Raw genomic sequence first — 20,222 nt, forward strand, 5'->3', positions numbered from 1 at the left:
GCAATTCTGAAGGAAGACTACAGGCGACTCCTACTGGAAAATACCAAAACTCCCATGCAAGCGAAAACTCACTCGTGCATCAGAAATGATCTAGATATTACAATGACACTGCCCTAACACATAGTCTACCTGAACAAAAATATATCCTTCATATAGAAGCACGTATTTGGCCACTACTAAAACTAATTAGGAAACACCTGGTAGGCCTGCATCACAAACAAATGAAATAGAAGCAAACTTAGTTTATTCAATATGCCATGGTTGACACTCCACATCCTTAAGGCCCAAGTTGTAGGCTACAAGCATCAAATCACGTTGACTTGTTAGGAATAGTCTGCATGCAATTCTGCATCAAATAGCATAAAGCAGATTTATTTCCTCTTATGAGTAGCCTAGGACAGGAATGGGATGCTTCTCTGCATTGAGGCGCTGGTCACGTCTGCCACAGTGAACTGAAATGCAATATATGTTCTACTCTGTCTTTATTTAATATTTGCCAGTTGGAGTTATAAAATGAATTCAAAATCAGCTGCAAAGCATGAAGTCCCATCTGAGTATTTCCATGGACGAAGGAAGCACCGGCAGACTGGGGCCATCTTGTGCTCGTTCTGAAGACCAACACCTCTTCCCTCAATAAATGAGGCCCCAAGAGTGAGCAGTGGATTGTGAAGTCCGCTGGCTGTGGCTGGATTTCCTCTGAGAGTTAGGAGGTGCAATGTAGAGGGATATCAAGAAACACAAAGTATACAGTTTTATACTGTCATGATATTTATGAAACTATTAGAATAGAATAAATGGGGGACCGAAAAAAACTATTTTTATCCTAGAGTCTCGTACTGTCCCCCAGTGGACTGCATGAGGACATGCAAGATTATGAACAGGAACCTGCCTCAGACACATACTGTAGCCTATGTGCATGGCACTGATAAAAAGCTGTTTACATCGTGCACTTCATTACTCTTTGGTATTTGCTTTCTTTTTCCAAATGACTTGTTCAGTGTGTTTGCATTATTGTTTGACCCTGTAACATCTCGACCTGTTTCCTGTGGCTGGATAGCATTGCAGTGTCAGCATACTGGACTATTTTTAACCCAGAACTCACTGAGGGAACTGCACTTGAAGGCACATGAATGACGGCAAGGTGTTGTTGTATGAGGTAGGTTTGCAAACAGAAACAAAACCATAAATATTTACATTGGATACTAACAAAAAAACAAAAAACAAAACAGATTTCAAGTCAGTCAATTTGTTGGCTGTTGTTGAACAAAACATTTAAATTACTTTCATGTTGTTTCAGTTTCCTGCAGACTCCATGTTTGGATTCCAATATACTGCTCAGTGAAATAAAGTGGAGGCGACCAACCATTTTTGAAATACTGGTGAATCAGTAGAAACCTTGGACAAAGATGGTATGTAGACGTTCTGTCAAGTCCAATACATTAGTTTGACCTACAAACTGTGCTATAAATGATAGAGAAGCTGCTATGTTTATTTCAAAACAGTGTCGGAAAAACAATGTCATGGCCAAGCGTCAGTCAGTTGTGCACCATGTGTGAAATTGTTTTTAAACTCGAATGTGTGCCATGTGTGATCTTAAACTCGAATGTCAATGTCATAGTACAGTATGTCCAACTCATCGTTTGAATAAACTCAGAAGAGAGATTTACGTGCACTAAGTGAGATATTTCACAGTGTCCTATATGCTATAGCAAAAGTGCCAGGCCTATTTTTGAATGGAAATATTCCATTCTCAAAGTGGTAGGTCATGCCTATGAATGCAAATTGTATTAATGTACTTGTCTAACAGCAGCTTGTGTGTTCGTCATATGAAAACTAGTTTTAAATTCATGACAAATTGTTGTTCTTGGTGCCATTCTTCCAGAGCTATTACAGAAACTTCAAATCCTCGAAACTACACGCGCACTGTGAGAGCTGCCACAGCCGACGCTGCAGAGCACCTGTCGAGATCTCCGTCTCGTGCGCGTTCATCAGCTGTCGTGCGCTTTGTGGCGCGACCTTTCACCTGTGCAAGGAGCAGGAACACACCCTTTTGTGCCCCAATGAGAGAGTGCCCTGTCTCAACGCGCAGTTTGGCTGCCCCTTCCGCATGTGTCGCTGCAAGCAGGCAGAGCACCTTCGGGTGTGTCCGGCCAGCGTGATCTGCTGCTCCATGGAGTGGAACCGCTGGCCCCTCGAAGACATACAGAACAAGTTCTACGCCAATCTTTTGAAGGACGACAACGAGAGTGAGGCTCTCGACCTCTCGATGGCCATCAGAGACCAGAAGTACCTGTGCAATAGGATCAAAATGAAGTCCCTCTTCCCTGAGTTAGCCGAACAAGAGGAGGAAGAAGTCCCGCCACCGCCTGTGGAGGAGGGAGGTGCAGTAGGAGGGAAGCCCTTCTCAGATGCCAGTGGAGTGAACGGAGGATCGGATTATCCCGTTGGTAAGGGCCCCACGCCGGCCACACAGGAGGAGGTGGCGGCGGCGGCCGCAGGGGAGACGCCTCTCGACAAGAACAAGTTTGACCGCTACGAGAAGATGTTTAGCATGGCGAGGGGTGGCTGCGAACAGGCCTCCGTACAAAACCAAGACGACAAAACAGACAATGAGGCATCTTCCAAAGGGTCAACAGAGCCAAATAGCGTTGTTGGACATGCTCCGTGGCAGAAAGGGGTTCTGGAGCGTGTTGGACAAGACATGACTGTTCAGGAGTACAACATGTACATAGTTCACAACGGCCGCATGCTGATTACTTTTGGCCAAATTGATGCTTGCACGCCGAGGGAAAGGGACTTTGTTTACGGAAACCTTGAGCCCATACCTGTTATGACACTGAGCAACTACAAACCTCCAGTGAGCTACAGGGGCAAACGGATCCACATGAAAGATTACTCAAAGATCCCAGACACTGAGGATAAGTACACTGATACCTCTGACCTGGGTCTGTCTGAGGAGGACATGCATGTGACAGATGAAATGTATGCCACCTTGCTGTGCTGTGCAGAAAGAGAGCTTCGTGGGCATAAAGTCAGCGAGACGGTGGGGATAGACGGCAACTATGTCGACATAGCGACGCAAACCTACAGCTTCCCCACAGCTCCGTTCCAACGCGACACATCACTGGCCGACATCACTGCCGACCAAAAGTTGAAACTATACGTCAGGACCGTAACAGAGAGCATCTCCTCACGGTACCGAACAGCCAGCTGTCCGTTCACCTTTCGATGTGGCCACCCGTTCAGACGAGATGAGTACCCCTACCACTACAAAAATGTGCACTCAGACATCCAGTTCTCCCTGGAGGGCTGGTTTGAACAGAGGTGCCCTCTGGCTTACCTGGGGTGTACATACGTCAGAAAGAACATCTGTCCACTCGCACAAAAAGCCACCGTCTCCTTCCACCAGGACCTGAACACGTTCAGCCTTAAACCGCAGGTGTGTGGGACGGTCATAACCACGGCCGAGTCTGGTCCCCCACAGGCCAAACAGGCCAAGTACGAGGACTCACTCGCCAACCTGCCCTATGAGGTCCTGTGTCACATTGCCAGTTTTCTAGACTGCTTCACTTTGTCCCAGCTGGCTTTGGTGTCTCAGCTGTTCCGTGACGTCTGTGCTACTCACCTTCAGGAGAGAGGCATGGTGTCACTGAAATGGAGGAAGAAGTCATATTCCCATGGCGGCGGCCGCTGGAAGTGTAGTAAGGTGGGTTAAAAATGGTTTGACAATACATTTCCACTGCTATGTCAAATGATTGGAGATTTAAAACTGTACAGACTGATCATAAGCTATGTTCATAATGTCACATAGGCCTACAGTTGCAGTTCAGTATCATAATAGCCTACTGTACCTTATTATGTGAACTGATAGTTCTACATTTAAATGCACTGCCCAACGAGGATTTTCATCATCACCTACACAAGATACTAGGATCAGACCTTATTTTAAAATCCTACAAAGGAAATGACATTGCCATTTAACAACACTTTCCCTGCAACAAATTCAGTCATGTTTGGCTGCAGTCACCAGTAATAAACCCTTGCAAAATCCTGGTAGGACTGACTCATTGACATTTGGTCCTCATTTTTTGTTCCTGTTTAGTTGCTACTTATTTACCTTGCTAGTAAAAATTCTACATTTCTGTTGGCTTTTCATCAGGTGTGGGAGTTCAGCAATCTTTTTAGCAAAGTGGACAGATGGTGCCTTGCAGATGAGCCTTCTATGTCCGCCCATCTGAAGGTCTGCCCATTCTACCAACGGGAGATTAAAACAGAACGGACTGCCGTGATGCTGAAAGATTAGAAGAAGGAACAAGTTCACTGATTTTGTTTAACAGGTTATCATGATTTAGATTCATATTAAGAGTTTATATTTGGTGAGTACTTGATGAAAAAAATATTTTGCATGAATCATATAGATGGCAGGCCATGAGTCTTTTCCTTCTTGGATGTTTTGTGATGTTATTTTTATCTATCATTTTGGGTGCACTGCACGTGGATAAACAGACATTAATTTGATAAGAGACTTGCTTTTCACATTGCGTTTGAGGGTTAGCAATGAGATAGATTGTTGAACTCAAAAACATACTGTAAATAGACTCCTCCCTTCAGTGTCTCATTGGTAGCCTGAGTGGGTGCTCACTGATGCCACTGATTGGGAGTAATGTTGTGTGTACAGAGATACACACTGTGTTTGTTTACCAAGCCAGGGCTGTGAAGAGGAACTAGAGCTTTTTTCAGTGTGCACACAGATTGGAGCACCTGCGGATGGTGAGGATGTGCTGACGTGACAAAAACTGCACTAGCTCAGATTTGCTTATTGTTTCTTTAATGGTTAATATTGGTGAGTTCATCCTCGATTCCACACTGTTTCCCCACATAACATCTGAAATTCTGAGACTATTTTTGTCTAACATTTGAGACTTTATTTCTATGAAACATTACATTCCCATGCTTTTTCTTGAGTAGGCTATGATAAAAACGACAACAGCAGGTTTCACGTTCCATACTTTTTGATAGTACCAAGTACAAATGACGATTTAGGTTTTGACTATCACATTTTGCAACTTTGAAAGTGTGTGAAGCTGAAAAGGGCAAGATCAGCTACTGTACATCAGTATAAAGTCATTATGTAAATGAACACCTCCCAGTTTTGTGACTTGATGCTGTATTGTGTTTCTTGATTGAAGTAGATATTTAGAATATGTTTTAAAACTTCAAAACTGCTTTTCAAACTTCATAATAACTCTGAGGTCAGGCTGGATCAAACGGCTGAAATAACGTAAACATGACTCAGGATTCAGACGAACGGATGCTGGAAATAAGGAAAAATGTGGTTTCTCATGAACACTTGAGATGTATTGAGCTTATTCTATATTTGTTTTTGTCCTGTCCTGTACTAATTCTGTGGTGTTGATATCATATCCCTATTCCCATAATAAAAAAAAGTAGCCTATGTGTGGCAAAAATAAATTACCCAGTTTCTGTGTTTATCTGTGTGGAAATTCAAACACTTCAAAGCAATTCGTTGAATGTTTACACCAACTTTTTAACTGTTGATCTCAGATCAGTAGCCAATATTATTATTCCATAGATAGCCATCTTGCTAAAACATTATAGTTATCAGGGAATTAAGTAACTGTAATTCAGAACTCATTCTTAATGCACACACATTCTAGAGCATGTAACCTGACACTTCTATTTCAGAGGTCTGGTCACGTTGTCTCTCTATTTTTATCACTCTGACGGACAAGTACCACAGACACTCTCTGGGTCCCACTGATTTAACAGGACACCACTGGTGAGTAGGCTCCTTTTGTTTGGGTGGCTCTGCACACTCATATTAAGGCCAAAAAGTTAATTTTCACTGTGCTGTCTCGATGCTTCGTAGTTGTCTCTGGCACCTTGTCATGTGTCTGTCATGAGTAAGAAGTAGTGAGGTAATGACCAGGGAAGATTGGGGGCACTCTAATGCAAGAAAACAGTAGACATTCATTGATACTGAAAATGTGCTCATGTTTTGAATTGTACAGTACATGTATTGAAATCTGATTCTATTCTCTACATGCCCTGAATAACTTTAGTCATAATCAGAGTCTATTCTCGGCCAATCTGTGACCGCAATATTTATATCACAGGTGGTTTGCATAAACAATGGTCTTTTTTTAACCTAGGCCGTTAAACCAACGCCAGGTTGTCCTTGTTGCGTTCATTGAATTTCGTTCCCTCTCCATTAGTTTCTGCAATTGTTTTGTACTTCAAAACGACTGCAGATGGAGCTGTTAGTATATTTGCTAAACTATTACGGCACTTTTTCAGTTCCTTCTTTAACTCTTTCATAACATTTTGTTGATGTGCCAACCAGTAAAACAAGGCATACAGTAAATAATGATAAATGCTCGCATGGCATTTCATGTGATTGAATCAAGTCAGTTAGTGTCTGATTGGAGGTAAGAATTGGTGCAGAATGCAAGTGTGTAACTGTCAGTGTTTATTTCGTGCTCTAAATATCTTCATGATAAGCTGCCATGATAACAAAAATCCCTGATAACACATGTTTTCATCCATTACAGAATTCATTGACTTTCCTCATTATGGTATGTCACTACATTCATTTTAGATTTTATTTGGTGTTGGCATTTCAAATAATTGATTTAGAAAACATACATGAAGCTGTGGCAGACAGGCATTTCACTCACAACACTTGTTATCTTTGTGCACTCTTATCAGGGGAGACAGAGAGCCCCTGCGTCCAAGCTACACAGGCACTGTGAGAGCTGCTACAGCCGGCGCTGCAAGGCCCCCGTGGAGATCTCCGTCTCCTGCGTGGTCATCAGCTGCCGGACGCTCTGCGGCGCGACCTTTCACCTGTGCAAGGAGGAGGAGCATGCGCTCCTGTGCCCAAACGAGATGGTGCCCTGCCTCAACGCGCACTACGGCTGCCCCTTCACCATGTGCCGCTCCAGACTGGCACAGCACCTGACGGTGTGCCCGGCCAGCGTGGTCTCCTGCTCCATGGAGTGGAACCGCTGGCCCGTGGAGGAGATGCACCTGGCGTTCTACGAGAACATCCTGAACGAGACGTACGCCGAGGAGCCGCTGGACATGGCGATGGCTCTGAGAGACCAGCGCCACTTGTTCCAGTCCCTGAAGATGAAGAAGCTCTTCCCCGAGCTGACGGAGAAGGTGGAGGAGCCGGAGCCGGAGCCTCCGGTGAAGGAGCCGGAGGGGGCGGTCGGAGGGTCGCCCGAGGCAAACGGAGAGGTGTGCGGGGCAGTTGGCGGGGCCTGTGGGGCTGTTGGCGGGGCCGCTGCAGACCCTACACATAAAGACGGAGCCCTTGATGGGGCTTTTGAGGAAGACGAGCTCACTGAGGAGGAGCGTCAGGCCTTGATAAGAGGCTCTAGGGTGGACACCTCCAACTATAACGTCTGGGAGAGAATGTTTAGTATGGAACTGAGTGGCTGTAAGCAAACGATCAAATCTTTGGGAAACACTCCCGCTCCAGCCAAAAAGAGACATGGACAGAGCAATGGCTTAGAGACACTGGAAGAAGAAGAACCTGGGGCGAGCTTGAACAACGGATCTGCGGGAAGCATCTCTGAAGCTCAACACGCGGAGAACATGAGCGACATGGATGAGGAGAGGTTTTTGGTGGCGTCGTGTATGTACGCATGCCAAACTAATCCCGCAAAGAAGCGTTTGTATGCAGAAAGGAAACGCAAGGAGATCAAAACAGTCAAACCCTTCATAATCCCCTCCTCCTTCAAAGCCAGGTCCAGCCGTGTCCGAAATCCCTCCATGCATAAAAAGATCAGTGTGTCTGTGGACACCTCTGACCTGGGAGTGGACATGGATGACATCTCAAGCTGGGATGAGATCCAAGCAACTCTGTTATGCTCCCTGGAAAGTGAGCACAGGGGTCACCTAATAGCCGAGTCCACTTCTTTCGACGCGCTGTTTGTCGATATCGGGACTCAGACGTACGATTTTCTCTCTGCCCCATTCCAACAAAACGACTCCCTGGCGGACATCACCGCAGAGCGGGAGCCGAAGATCCACGTTCAGATCGAGGCCGAGAGCGTGACGGCGAAGCACAACAAGTGCAGCTCGGCCTTCACCTTCCTGTGCAGCCACGTCTTCCGCCGCGACGAGTACGGGCCCCACTTCCGCAACGTGCACGCCGACATCCAGTGCCACGCCAGCGGCTGGCACGAGCAGCGATGCCCGCTGGCCTACCTGGGCTGCACCTTCATCCAGCGGAGGCTCCGTCCGGCCTCGCAGGCGGCCACCGTGTCCTACAACAAGGACCTGAGCGCGTTCACGCTGAGGCCCGAGGTGGCGGGCGCGCTCTACGAGGGCGTGAAGAGCGCGACGTCGGAGCGGGCGCGGGCGCGGAACCTGGACTCGCTCAGCAGACTGCCCTTCGAGGTCCTGGTGCACATGGCCCGGTACCTGGACAGCTTCTCCCTGTCGCAGCTGGCCCTCGTGTCCAGGTACATGCGGGAGGTCAGCGGCACTCTGCTGTACGACAGGGGCATCGTCTCCCTCAAGTGGGAGAAGAAGATCTACTCGCATGGCGGCTTCTGCTGGAGGTCAAAGAAGACGGTATGTCCGTCACATGGAATTGTTTGAAATGTATAATAGAAGGAATCTATTGCAGATCTTGAAAGAAAGATGTGCCATCACACTGGTCTTCTCTCAGAATTACTGCAGACAAACACACACGACATATAACATACAAACACATTTGAAATACACACATAACACGTGTATGGTAAAGAGTAGGTGTGTGTGTATGTGTGTGTGTGTGTGTGTGTGTGTGTGTGTTTGTCTCCATGCATAAACACATCTATATATAATGCAGTACAAATGCTATACCAGATACACTTTTGCCAATCTAATTTGAGAAAGTCTCTTTTTACTCAGGTGTGGCAGTTCAGCAACAGTTTCTCCCCTGTGGATGGCTGGTGTTTTGACAGATGCCCTTCCATGTCTGAGCACCTGAAAGTTTGCCCATACTACGTAACAGAGTCTAAGAGTGACCCTGTGCCTCTCACTGGCATATTTGATGCTGAAGAAGAAATGGATAGAACTCAGAATCTGGTCTCTATGTTCTCGAGAAAGAAATGAAGTTGATATACTGTAGCTGTATGTCAACATTGGTGACATTGCAACATGTTCTTCTGTTTTTTTGTTTTCCAGTAACCACTTTCAGTAACCACCCAAGGCTGTTTTTCATTAATGTTATATACACTACACTGTGCATGTTATTTAATGTTTAAAGATTCACAAATTCATCATATAATTTTGATGAAACATTTCAGTGTTTGTGTTGCAACATTTGTCACACAACGGTTACAAGTCTCTTTATTAAAAATGCTGAAACCACAAGATGTTAACGTGTCCTGTACATTTTCACAGATCTCTCCCAGTCTTTCTCTTTTTTTTTAATCATGTTTCCTCTTTATTCATGTGCCTGTTCTGTATTTAACAAAGTTCGGCTCATTTTGTAAGGAAGTGAAAATTACTGACCACAGTCTTTGCTTAATCGTTGGTTCTTGCCATAGTTGTCTACTCTGAGGACAAAACAAAAAAGATCTCTCAGTATCATATTACAGTCACCATCGGAAAACAGTGGTGAGTAACTTTTCACAGACGGTACAATATGTAGTAAATTATGTATAATGTATTTGTTATGAAACAGTTTTATCTTTGTTTTTTTGGGAATATTGTTTTTAAATAATGATGCAGAATTAAAAAAAGAGAAAATTCCTTGAAAGAGTTCCTTGCCCAGGGACAATATTATCTATGTATGGTCTCAGGCAACAAAAAAGATATTTTAAGGTAACTGTTTGTTCTGTGATTTCTTTTCTAACGTGTGTAGATTTAGTGGAAATGCAGTGCTTTGTGTGGCTGGTGCTTGTGTGTGTGGTGATGGTCCTACCGCCCGGGCTTGGCCAGGACTCCTGCAGGGTGCAGGATGGCAAACCAGGGGAGAAAGGAATCCCTGGCAGGGAGGGCTTCTCTGGACAGAAGGGAGAGAAAGGAGAGCCAAGTACGTACGTATGAAGTAGCCATGCCAGTTCTAATCACACAAAAATGATGATCATTCAAAGTATTTAAAAAAATTCTGGTTGGTATAGTATATAAGACACTACTAGTGCTTAATTCATTACAAAATAACAAATTACAGGCACAACACTTAAGGCATTGGGGTTGGGGGTGGTTAGTGGATAAGGATCTAGCATAGTATAAGTTGCACTGGGCATTTTATGTGAAATATACATGACTGCTTTCCAGGTTATTTTCATGGTAGTATATATGACACTACCCGAGCTTAATTACAAAAGACAGGCATAACACGTAAGGGGTGGTGGGGGCTTATCTAAAGGTTAAGGATCTAGCATACTGTACTTCACAGTAAGTTACACTGGACATGTAATGTAAAATATACATGACTGCTTTCCAGGTTATTTTGATGGTAGTATATATGACACTACCCGAGCTTAATTACAAAAGACAGGTATACTGTAACACGTAAGGGGTGGTGGGGGCTTATCTAAAGGTTAAGGATCTAGCATACTGTACTTCACAGTAAGTTACACTGGACATGTAATGTAAAATATACATGACTGCTTTCCAGGTTATTTTGATGGTAGTATATATGACACTACCCGAGCTTAATTACAAAAGACAGGCATACTGTAACACGTAAGGGGTGGTGGGGGCTTATCTAAAGATTAAGGATCTAGCATACCGTACTTCACAGTAAGTTACACTGGACATGTAATGTAAAATATACATGACTGCTTTCCAGGTTATTTTGATGGGGAGGGAATGGTGCGAGGGCCAAAGGGCGACCAGGGGAGCAAGGGTGAGCCGGGGGAGATCGGCCAGAAGGGTTACACCGGCGACCTGGGGCCACAGGGCCCCTCCGGATTTCCTGGCTCCAAAGGGGCCAGCAGCGGAGGCTCTGGCATCCCACAAAACGAGCGGGCAGGATTCTCTGTGACACTGACGGTGCCTGACCTTCCACCCATCGAGAGGCCCCTGAAGTTCGACACCGTTAGTGTCAACATCAACCAAGACTTCAGCACTGCTGAGGGCAAATTCACTTGCAAGATTCCAGGCATCTACTACTTTGCGTTTCATGCCATGTCTGCACAAAACATCTGTGTGAGGATGATGAGCGACGCGCTCTCTGTCGCGCTGAGCTTCTGCGACTACAACTCCAGGCAGATCAAACAGGTGGTCTCTGGGGGCACGGTGCTGAAGCTGTCTGCGGGCCAGAAAGTGTGGCTGGAGCCTTTCAAAGGTTATCGCGATAAGGTTACACCTACAAGATCAAAGGAAAGGTTCTTTGTGTTCAATGGATTCCTCGTCAGTGCAATGGCATAGGTGAGCTCTGCCATGAGCACATAGCTTAAACGCAGTACTTCCACTCTGATTAAACTGGTGTGAGTTGATATCAACTGAGTAAATAACCATTTGGAGCTTCTTGTAAGACTACATGGTCATTTCATTTTATTCTTGAGCTTTCAATAAACCAAAAAAGATGCAAAATGTTGAGTGTGTTGTGTTTCGTGTGTGTGTGTGTGTGTGTGTGTGTGTGTGTGTGTGTGTGTGTGTGTGTGTGTGTGTGTGTGTGTGTGTGTGTGTGTGTGTGTGTGTGTGTGTGTGTGTGCGTGCGGGCGTGCACGTGTCATTTCAGTTACACTTTACTTGAAGGTATCTACATAAGAGTGACATATCTAACATGTCATAACCATTATAAACAAGTCATAAATGTGTGTAATTCAGTTTTTGTCATGACAAGTTAAGGTCTTATGCACCTTAAAGTAAAATGATACTGTCATTTCTATCTGTACAGTATTCTATGAGACTTCATAGTTTCAAATCGGAGGATGAATGCTGTTGGCATAATAAGCATAGGGAAGTGGAGAGAACAGTGAAACCTGCAGCAGTAGCATATTGCGGTTTCAGTACAGAGTAAGTTCATCTGTGGACAGTCATCAGCTTGTTAATAGTTCTGTTAGCAGTAAGAGATCACCAGAGCAGTAAAAGTAAGTGTTTTATCCTTTATTATTCCTGAATGGATTGATATTTTCTAATGCGTAGTCATATACATCAGTTTCATGTTGCAATGTTTTTTTTTAATTAGTTATGTTTGTGTCTTATGCAGTCATATTTAATTGTAAACTGCTTGTATCAGCTCACATATTCAGTAGTAATATCTGTCTTTAGTGTCCATCGCTTTTCTATTTCTTTTTCTTTGTTAACTTTATTGTTTATTACAGAGACAATGTGGCAATAATGATTATAATCTTAAAATATAACCACAATGATTAGGAGTACAACAACTTTAAAGTTTGTGACTAAAACCATGGTTCAAGGCATGGATGGTTCATGGCATGGGTGTTTTAAGATCCCTCAGCCATTCTTTGACACAGTTCTATTTTGTTCTTTAAGTCAGTAAGCATGTTTGGCTGTGGTGTCCTGGGAGTGTCTCTGGTGCTGTGTCTCTCTCCCATGGTGTCTCTGGAACCCTGTCCCTGTGGGGGAACACCTGGCACGCCTGGCATCCCTGGGCCCCCAGGATACGACGGCCGGAACGGACTGAAGGGGGAACAGGGCAATCCAGGTGAGCCAGGGCCTATCAGCAAACACGCTGAATAACGGCTGTAGTGTATTGGATACATGCATCAGTTAACGGACTACAGTACATGTAAATGCAATTGTTCAGCATGAAAGACCTTGTATGATGCGAGGTTTTAGCATAGGCAGAAGAGACATTGTGTCTCAATGGGACCTTCCTGGCAAATAAAAGGTTAAATAAATAGAATAGAGGAGGCAGATAGCAATTCTAATGTGATGACATGCAGTCACCTTTTGATTTTGTATGATCGGGACTGCTATAGCAATGCTGTTATTCTTGGCAGGGATGGCCATGCAATCAGGGATGGGCATGGTGCAGAAGGGGCAGAAGGGAGACCCTGGTGCTCGAGGGAAAGCCGGAAAGATTGGCAAGAGTGGAATACCTGGCCCTGCTGGTGTGCCAGGCCCGACTGGACCGCAAGGGGACCCGGCGGAGGCCGAACATGCCAAATCCGCCCTGGTGTCCGCCTTCAGCGTCCGGCGTGCCACCGACGTCAAGCCTGACAGAAACACCCCTGTGCGCTTCACGAATGTCATCACCAACATCAACGACCACTACAACACACTAACAGGCAAATTCGGCTGCCAAATTTCAGGCACGTACTACTTTGTGTACCATGCATCCTCCACTCTGAAGAATCTTTGCGTCAGCATCATGCTAGACGGGCAAAGGCTGGCAGGCTTCTGTGATCACATGGTGAGCACTCACCCTCAGCAGGTGAGCTCAGGTGGACTCACCGTGTACGTAAAGACAGGGCAGCACGTGTGGCTGGAAACAGACAACAACAACGGCATGTACGCAGCGGGTGAAAGGGGAGACAGTGTCTTTTCAGGCTTCTTGATCTATGCACATTGATTTAGTTGGTCTCAACTATCTTTTTTTTGTGACTTGTGGGGAAGTGACAGCAAAAACTAAATTCAATAATAATAATAATAATAAAAAATGTTTACATTGAATGTGCTATTTGATGATTTTCTTGAATATATGCAAATAAATTCACTGTTCTGCAACTTGTCAACCGTTGTCATTTTATTCATTTCAATAGGTGCTTTTTAAAAATTAAATTAGCAGGTAAGGTTAAAGGTAAAATGGTGATGATGGAATGATTTACCCATAATACCTAATCCATTTCAAAGTTAGAATGTTGAAAGTTAACAATAAACAACAGCACAACATCATAGTGCACAAACAAACAAAACAAACAAACAAATAATAAACTAACATATTGTACCATATCATATTGTAATGGTACACAAGCTAACAAAACAACAAACAATACAAAATAATATCATATTGCAAGGGTACACTCATGTAATTGTGTTATATACGTGGATCAAAGTGAATGAAGAGAATATGCAGTGTAGGTAAGATCGAAGCTAAGTGACAATCTCCTCTCATATTTTTTGTGTTTTCTGAAAAACTTGAACAAATTACTTTAGCCATTAGTTTTGAAAGGTGGCAATATGTGAAATATGATAAATAAATACTGGTAAACCTAATGGATTGATTGCAAAAGAAAACAAATAGTCATAATAGCAGTATATTGAAAATAAGGTGATTTGTCTCTAATGCATTGCAAGTGCATGCTGTCAGTGATGAAATGTGTATATTTCTGCATGAAGTAAAAGCTGTATTTCTGCAGGGCATTGATGGTGCTACAGAAACAGTTTTGTTCAGATGGATGTGAACATTTCAGATGCCAGGAAAACATTATAACTTAGGACATTAGGAAATCCCTTGATTGACCCATTCATTTTCAAAAATAAAAATGATGAACACAAACATTTTTCATTTCCTCATATTGTGCAACATGTTCTTTTGGTAAAAAAAAAATAAAAAAATGTAACCCACAGTGACCGTTTTGGTTTGAGAGGAACTAAGACTACAGCAGCTTTTCATTTCAACACATCATCTGCACCAACACAAGCAGAGCTACAGGATAAGACATGGTGAGAAGAACAAACTCAAAGCATATAAATGCATATTGGTCATTTTCAACTTTATTTTACTATGTCTGAATTGTTTGATTAAGTGATTCTACTATTCCAGATCATAGTATTATATAGACCCATTCAGCTGCCAAAACAAACGTACGTTATAAGGCATTTCAGGTGGAACAAAAAACAACATTGACCGAATGGTAACTTGGAGACAATAAAAAAAATATCAAGTTTTAAAGTTGACATTTTGTACAGCATTACTTTAAAGATTAATTTTCATTATGTGTTGGTTTTAAACGTTTCAACTGGAAATCTGCTAGAAACAGATTGAAATGGTCGAACTTGTGCATTACTTGTTGGATTACAAATTGCTAAAATGTTCTGTGCACGTGTATTTTCGTGCTAGTGTTTTGTGATTCATCTATCACAGTTTTTTTTTTACATGACCTTTCACTATTAGCTCTTATCTTACATTCTTATTTCCAGGCTCGTCCTCTCAGGCTGTGTGCGGGAGCAGCAGTGGCCGTAAGCATTCTGCTGTGTGGAGTGGCACCGTCTGTGGCAGACACATGCAGTAGCTCGCGCGGGTTTCCAGGTGTGCCGGGCATCCCTGGGACTCATGGAAGTCCTGGAAAAGACGGACTGAAGGGAGAGAAGGGAGATCCTGGTATGTACAGTATCAACATTTATTACCAAGACCAAATTGTTGACTTCAAATGATGGCTCTGAAGAACAACTATGTTAAATTACAGCGGCTGCTGAGAAAGGTTTCCCTTTTGAAAGCTGAATCTCATGAAAGTTATAATACGACTCTATGTACAACAAAAAGAGTGACGAGATCTGTCTTGTTCTGCCCGGCTTTTCATGCCAGTCTTACGTACTGTGTAGAGTCACAGCTTACCATTGAACATTGGGTAGTGACACTTTACTTGAAGATATCTATGAGAGTGACATGACACTGTCATAACACATGACCCTTAACCCTAACCCTAACTTGTCATGACAAAAAACAAATGACTCAAAGACAAAAACATTATGTCATAAATGTTTATGACTCGTTTAAACAGTTTATGGCACGTTCATGGCGGTGTTGTGTCGCTCTTATGTACAGTAGATGCCATTGATACCGTTGTTTAGTCGGCTGCATGCATTTGAAGTCTGTTTGGTGTGACCTCTCTCTGTTCCGCTGTGTGATGACAGGGGAGAGTGGCCACTGGTTGAGAGGTCCGAAGGGCGACATGGGCCCACCGGGACCACCAGGAAGACCGGGCGTGCAGGGGGATCGGGGGGTGCAGGGCCTACCGGGCCCCGAGGGGCGCAAGGGGGAGAAGGGGAGCGCCACAAGCAGCAGTGTGCCCTTCTTCTCCCGCAAGAATCCGCCCGTGTCCAGATCTCCCGGGAACACCCCCGTCCGCTTTGCGTCGACCTACGTCGTCTCAGATGACCCCCTGACCCCGGAACAGACGGGAGAGGAACTGGACGACGGTGTGTTTACGTGCAAAAGGAAAGGGCTGTACTACTTCACCTATCACGTGACCTCTCAAACGCTCATCTGCCTCAACATCATGAAGAGGCCAAACGGGCAGGAAGACTGGGAGGCCGTGTTGGAGTTGTGTGATTCCTCGCAAGGCTATCTGGTAACCTCAGGGTCTGTGCTTCTGGAAATGAATAAGAATGATGCGGTCTCTTTACAGCCAACTGACACTTACAAAATAGATGGCAAGTCTTCTGCAGAGAGCACCTTTTCAGGCTTTCTGATTTCCTAAACCAGCTAAAGTGTACGGTTAGAAACAAACCAGAAAATGAATTGTATTCTCACAAATGATCTGCTCAGATTTCTATTCACCCTTTGATATGTTAGGAGGCGGTATGTCATGGAAGCTTTAAGCATGATGAAATTCAAATGTATTTAGATGGTTTTCCAATATCTCAATGTAATGAACGTCTTGCAATAAATCATTCATATAAGCACTTATCTCTATTTTCATCAGCAACTATTTGAATTTCACTTCCCTGACCACATGTATTCTAAACAGGTGTGTGGAAAATTGTGCTACCTTTCAAAACAGACTACTGTGATAAAATCTTCACCACCTTGCGCTCACAGAACTAGTAACATTTACTAGCATTTACTTTATCATTTGGTATTTTGTGCACACCAAAAACCACTTTCATCTTCTCATGATGGCAAAATCATTATGTCTGAGGTCCCACACATGCTTTGACACACAGACAGTTTTCACCAAAGATTCTAGAGTGGAGCTTTGTTTTTCTCTGCAGCATTTGCGTGAACGACAACAAAACCCATTGTTCTGCCACTCTACTTAGCAACCCTCCAGAGGGGACACTATGGCAACTTACAAAACTTAATTTCTATAGATCAAGCCAGACGGCTAAAGTGCAACAGAGTAGGTAAGACCATTTAGAGTGTGCAAAGGGCAAATGTGACAAGAACGTGTTTGTTTGGATTTGTTGAGCTGACAATCGGTTGAGGTGAACTGTCTACTTCTGTGGTAAATGACTTGGGTGAGTATTCTTAAGATAAAATAAATTATATAAACTAATTATCATATCAATGCAACTATCATTTTTTCTGCCATGTTGTGAAATATCACACATTCACTTTGTACTACATAAAGTCACAACTCAGATCGGGTAGTTAATGAAATGAAAATGATGTCCATGCTGTGTGACTTGATACTGGCCCCAACAAAGAAACGGTCTCTGTCAGCAGTAAGCAGCACGACGCACTTGTTCAACCCACTCCTTAACAGAATAACTTGTTAAGCATTATTCATGTTTCATGAATATTATGAACTACTGTATGTATGTTGCCTTAACCATGTGAGTTATTGCAACAGGGCCAAGTCTTCCAATAATCAGATTATTAATGATCATCTATTAACCCAAATTGCTGACATGTTGTTTTCAGTATAAAAATGCCCAGGACTCAACAATATGGCATGGAGAACGCCCTGCTGTGGCTGGTAAGCTCCTAAAATCAAAACCTCTCTGGTTGCCGAGGCCCATACTACAATCAACAATGCACTGATTATCATTTGAAAATGCTGATTGGCCTTTGTACTTATAAGTTCAGCTCATACAGTTGCAGGGACCAGTCAAGACCCAAAGCAAACATCACAAACATGTCCTGCTACAAATACAGGTCAAATACAGGTCATAAAATGACTTTCATGGGGATTTGGTAAATGTAAGCTTAATATCTCAAATTAGGCCTAATGGAAAACAAACATATAAGTACATGTAAGTATATACAGTAGGCTACAACATACAGTAATATACATTATAAGATCATTCTCACGCACAGTGAATGGCTGTCTCCGTACCCTGTCCAATAAGGTCTGCTGCTCTATCCTGACAAGAAGGAGAAGATGGAGACCACAAGCGAGAGGGCTTTCTGTCCGAGACCTGCTGCAGAGAGGCTGCAGAGGAGAGAGAACAAGAACATGCTTCAGTCCAGCATCCAGCTAGAAGGTCAGCTTTCTACTGACAAAACACACATTAGACAGACAACTGCTCTGTGTGAACCAGCTCAGCAGGGCATCAATAAACGGTTGGCGTTACAGGTGAGCACACATTCAGGACGACTCATCGTGAGGATTTCCAGGTTGAGGACTTCCAGCCGTTTTCACCTCTCGCGATAAGGCAGAAAACGCCCAGATGGGAGAGGAGAGGCATGACAAAGGAGATGGAGCATGTCACCTTTTACCAGCAGGACTTCCCACCCCCTCAGCACACACTTCGAAAGGCAACCCCTGCGGTTCCCCACCCTGATAATCTTGGCATAAACCCCTCTCTCAGGCAAGAAGTACAATACTTCTGAATAAAATAACTCAGGAATGTTCTTAAGGCATGCAAACTGAAAACATTATTGACAAGACCCAACTGAAGACTGTAAGACCGTTTAAAACCACTTGCAACAATTTGGAAGAGCAGTGATCTTCCCAATAAATATTGATTAAAATCAAACATAGATTAATCTTACTTATAGCAGAAAATATTAACTGGAAAAAGGATGACTTTCAGATTAATTTTGTTTGTTCCAATTTTGGTTTTGTTTTGCAAAGGGGTGAGTTCCTAACGATCCAAAAGGAGACTTATGCTGGTTGGGCCATAATTGGGGCCAGCAGACCACACCAGAGGCCCATGCTCAGTCCTAGCACTCCACCTCCTGGTGGACATGAGGTACTGCTCAACAATGTGATTGGAAATGATCACGCCAACATAGACTTTGTTTTCTTTGTTCAACTTGTTTATTAATAACAAACTCATTGTCTTTTTTGATATTAAGAACATTTTTGTGCAATTTATTTTGTGTTCTTGATTGATTGTTTTCCAAGGTCTTCTTGAAACCGTAGTCCAAGACATCAACTAAGACAACAGAGAATATTCCACACACAGGCTCAAAGGCGCCAGAGACAACGCTGTCAGTGTGCAAACATGACACAAGGTTTATTTGCACAAGTAACTTCAAACAGCATAAGTATCAGTATAATGTTTACATCAAAAAGCACTGTTGTGAATAAATTCTCCAGATACTGCTTTTGTGAGTGCATCACACTACTGGATCACTTCTCTCAAGGGAACAAGACAGAAAAAAGTGAGGTTCTGTAAAGTAGGCAAAATATACTACAATATATTTCCCACTTTTATACGTGTTCTGTCTACGTCCGGCGCTTCGATGAGGTTGAATTGGACTGTAAAAATATCTGAGAAGTTAGATGGCAATTGTATTAGGAATTTCACCAAGAATCTGACTCCATAGAAAGTATTTCTGTTTTACTTGCTCTATGCTTTTCTGGGTTAATGAAGCATGGCATACTTCCTGGATCCATGTTATCTGTATTGCTGGTACCTGTAGTTAAAAATAAGACTGGTAAATTAACTATAGATAACTACAGACCTATTGCACTTGCTAGTATACTATCCAAGGTACTAGAAGGGATCCTTATGGATAGGTTTGCAGAATACATAGCGTCAACAGATAATCAGTTTGGTTTTAAGAACAAGCATGGAACTGATCTGTGTATTTATGCACTTAAAGAAATTGTCCAGAGGTACAGATCACGCAGCAGCACAGTCTTCATGTGTTTCTTGGATGCGTCAAAGGCTTTTGATCGTATCAATCATGGAAAACTGTATGGTAAACTGCATGAGCGTGGTGTTCCCGCTTACCTAATCAGGATACTGCAGTTTTGGTACTCTCATCAAACTATGCAAGTTAGGTGGGGGAGGAGTTTGTCAACACCCTTCTATGTCTCCAATGGAGTGCGGCAGGGAGGAATTTTGTCTCCGCTGCTATTTAATCTGTACATGGACAATTTATCCAAGGAACTACAGGGCTGTAGAACTGGCTGCTTGGTGGGGGATAGTCTCATTAATCATTTGCTCTATGCTGATGATTTGGTGGTTCTGTCCCCCTCCAGTGCTGGCCTGCAGCAACTTCTTAGAATATGTTCTCAATATGGAGAAATGTTTGATATAAAATTTAACTCAACGAAGAGTGTGGTATTGATCGCCAGAACCAAGGAGGATATGAAGTGTGTATATCCTTCTTTCTCATTGGCAGGGGAAACACTAGAGGTTGTAAAGAAAGTCAAATA

General features: G+C 43.4%; 6 protein-coding genes across 6 annotated transcripts; all 6 read left to right on the forward strand.

Annotated features, from left to right (window-relative positions):
- Positions 1-1,110: 1,110 nt before the first annotated feature.
- Positions 1,111-5,472, forward strand: fbxo40.2 (F-box protein 40, tandem duplicate 2). The gene is made up of 4 exons (XM_062536077.1): positions 1,111-1,156; positions 1,298-1,409; positions 1,883-3,706; positions 4,160-5,472. Exons 2-4 carry the CDS (start codon positions 1,407-1,409, stop codon positions 4,301-4,303), a joined length of 1,971 nt encoding a protein of 656 aa, XP_062392061.1. The 5' UTR covers positions 1,111-1,156; positions 1,298-1,406; the 3' UTR covers positions 4,304-5,472.
- A 315-nt stretch (positions 5,473-5,787) lies between these two features.
- On the forward strand, positions 5,788-9,387 carry fbxo40.1 (F-box protein 40, tandem duplicate 1). Its single transcript, XM_062536078.1, has 4 exons — positions 5,788-5,800; positions 6,573-6,596; positions 6,730-8,607; positions 8,929-9,387. Exons 2-4 carry the CDS (start codon positions 6,594-6,596, stop codon positions 9,130-9,132), a joined length of 2,085 nt encoding a protein of 694 aa, XP_062392062.1. The 5' UTR covers positions 5,788-5,800; positions 6,573-6,593; the 3' UTR covers positions 9,133-9,387.
- Positions 9,388-9,485: 98 nt separating this feature from the next.
- Positions 9,486-11,565, forward strand: c1qa (complement component 1, q subcomponent, A chain). The gene is made up of 3 exons (XM_062536075.1): positions 9,486-9,639; positions 9,887-10,057; positions 10,820-11,565. The coding sequence occupies exons 2-3, from the start codon at positions 9,898-9,900 to the stop codon at positions 11,398-11,400; spliced, it is 741 nt and encodes a 246-aa protein (XP_062392059.1). The 5' UTR covers positions 9,486-9,639; positions 9,887-9,897; the 3' UTR covers positions 11,401-11,565.
- Positions 11,566-11,930: 365 nt separating this feature from the next.
- On the forward strand, positions 11,931-13,668 carry c1qc (complement component 1, q subcomponent, C chain). The gene is made up of 3 exons (XM_062536076.1): positions 11,931-12,065; positions 12,472-12,643; positions 12,942-13,668. Exons 2-3 carry the CDS (start codon positions 12,481-12,483, stop codon positions 13,511-13,513), a joined length of 735 nt encoding a protein of 244 aa, XP_062392060.1. The 5' UTR covers positions 11,931-12,065; positions 12,472-12,480; the 3' UTR covers positions 13,514-13,668.
- Positions 13,669-14,508: 840 nt separating this feature from the next.
- c1qb (complement component 1, q subcomponent, B chain) lies at positions 14,509-16,573 on the forward strand. The gene is made up of 3 exons (XM_062536079.1): positions 14,509-14,607; positions 15,085-15,265; positions 15,799-16,573. Exons 1-3 carry the CDS (start codon positions 14,605-14,607, stop codon positions 16,362-16,364), a joined length of 750 nt encoding a protein of 249 aa, XP_062392063.1. The 5' UTR covers positions 14,509-14,604; the 3' UTR covers positions 16,365-16,573.
- A 109-nt stretch (positions 16,574-16,682) lies between these two features.
- si:dkeyp-69c1.9 (uncharacterized) lies at positions 16,683-19,038 on the forward strand. The gene is made up of 5 exons (XM_062536080.1): positions 16,683-17,585; positions 17,959-18,093; positions 18,186-18,420; positions 18,687-18,804; positions 18,960-19,038. The coding sequence occupies exons 2-5, from the start codon at positions 17,991-17,993 to the stop codon at positions 18,975-18,977; spliced, it is 474 nt and encodes a 157-aa protein (XP_062392064.1). The 5' UTR covers positions 16,683-17,585; positions 17,959-17,990; the 3' UTR covers positions 18,978-19,038.
- The last annotated feature ends 1,184 nt before the right edge of the window (positions 19,039-20,222 follow it).

The sequence above is a fragment of the Sardina pilchardus genome, chromosome 5 (genome assembly GCF_963854185.1).
Source record: "Sardina pilchardus chromosome 5, fSarPil1.1, whole genome shotgun sequence".
Taxonomy (NCBI): domain Eukaryota; kingdom Metazoa; phylum Chordata; class Actinopteri; order Clupeiformes; family Clupeidae; genus Sardina; species Sardina pilchardus.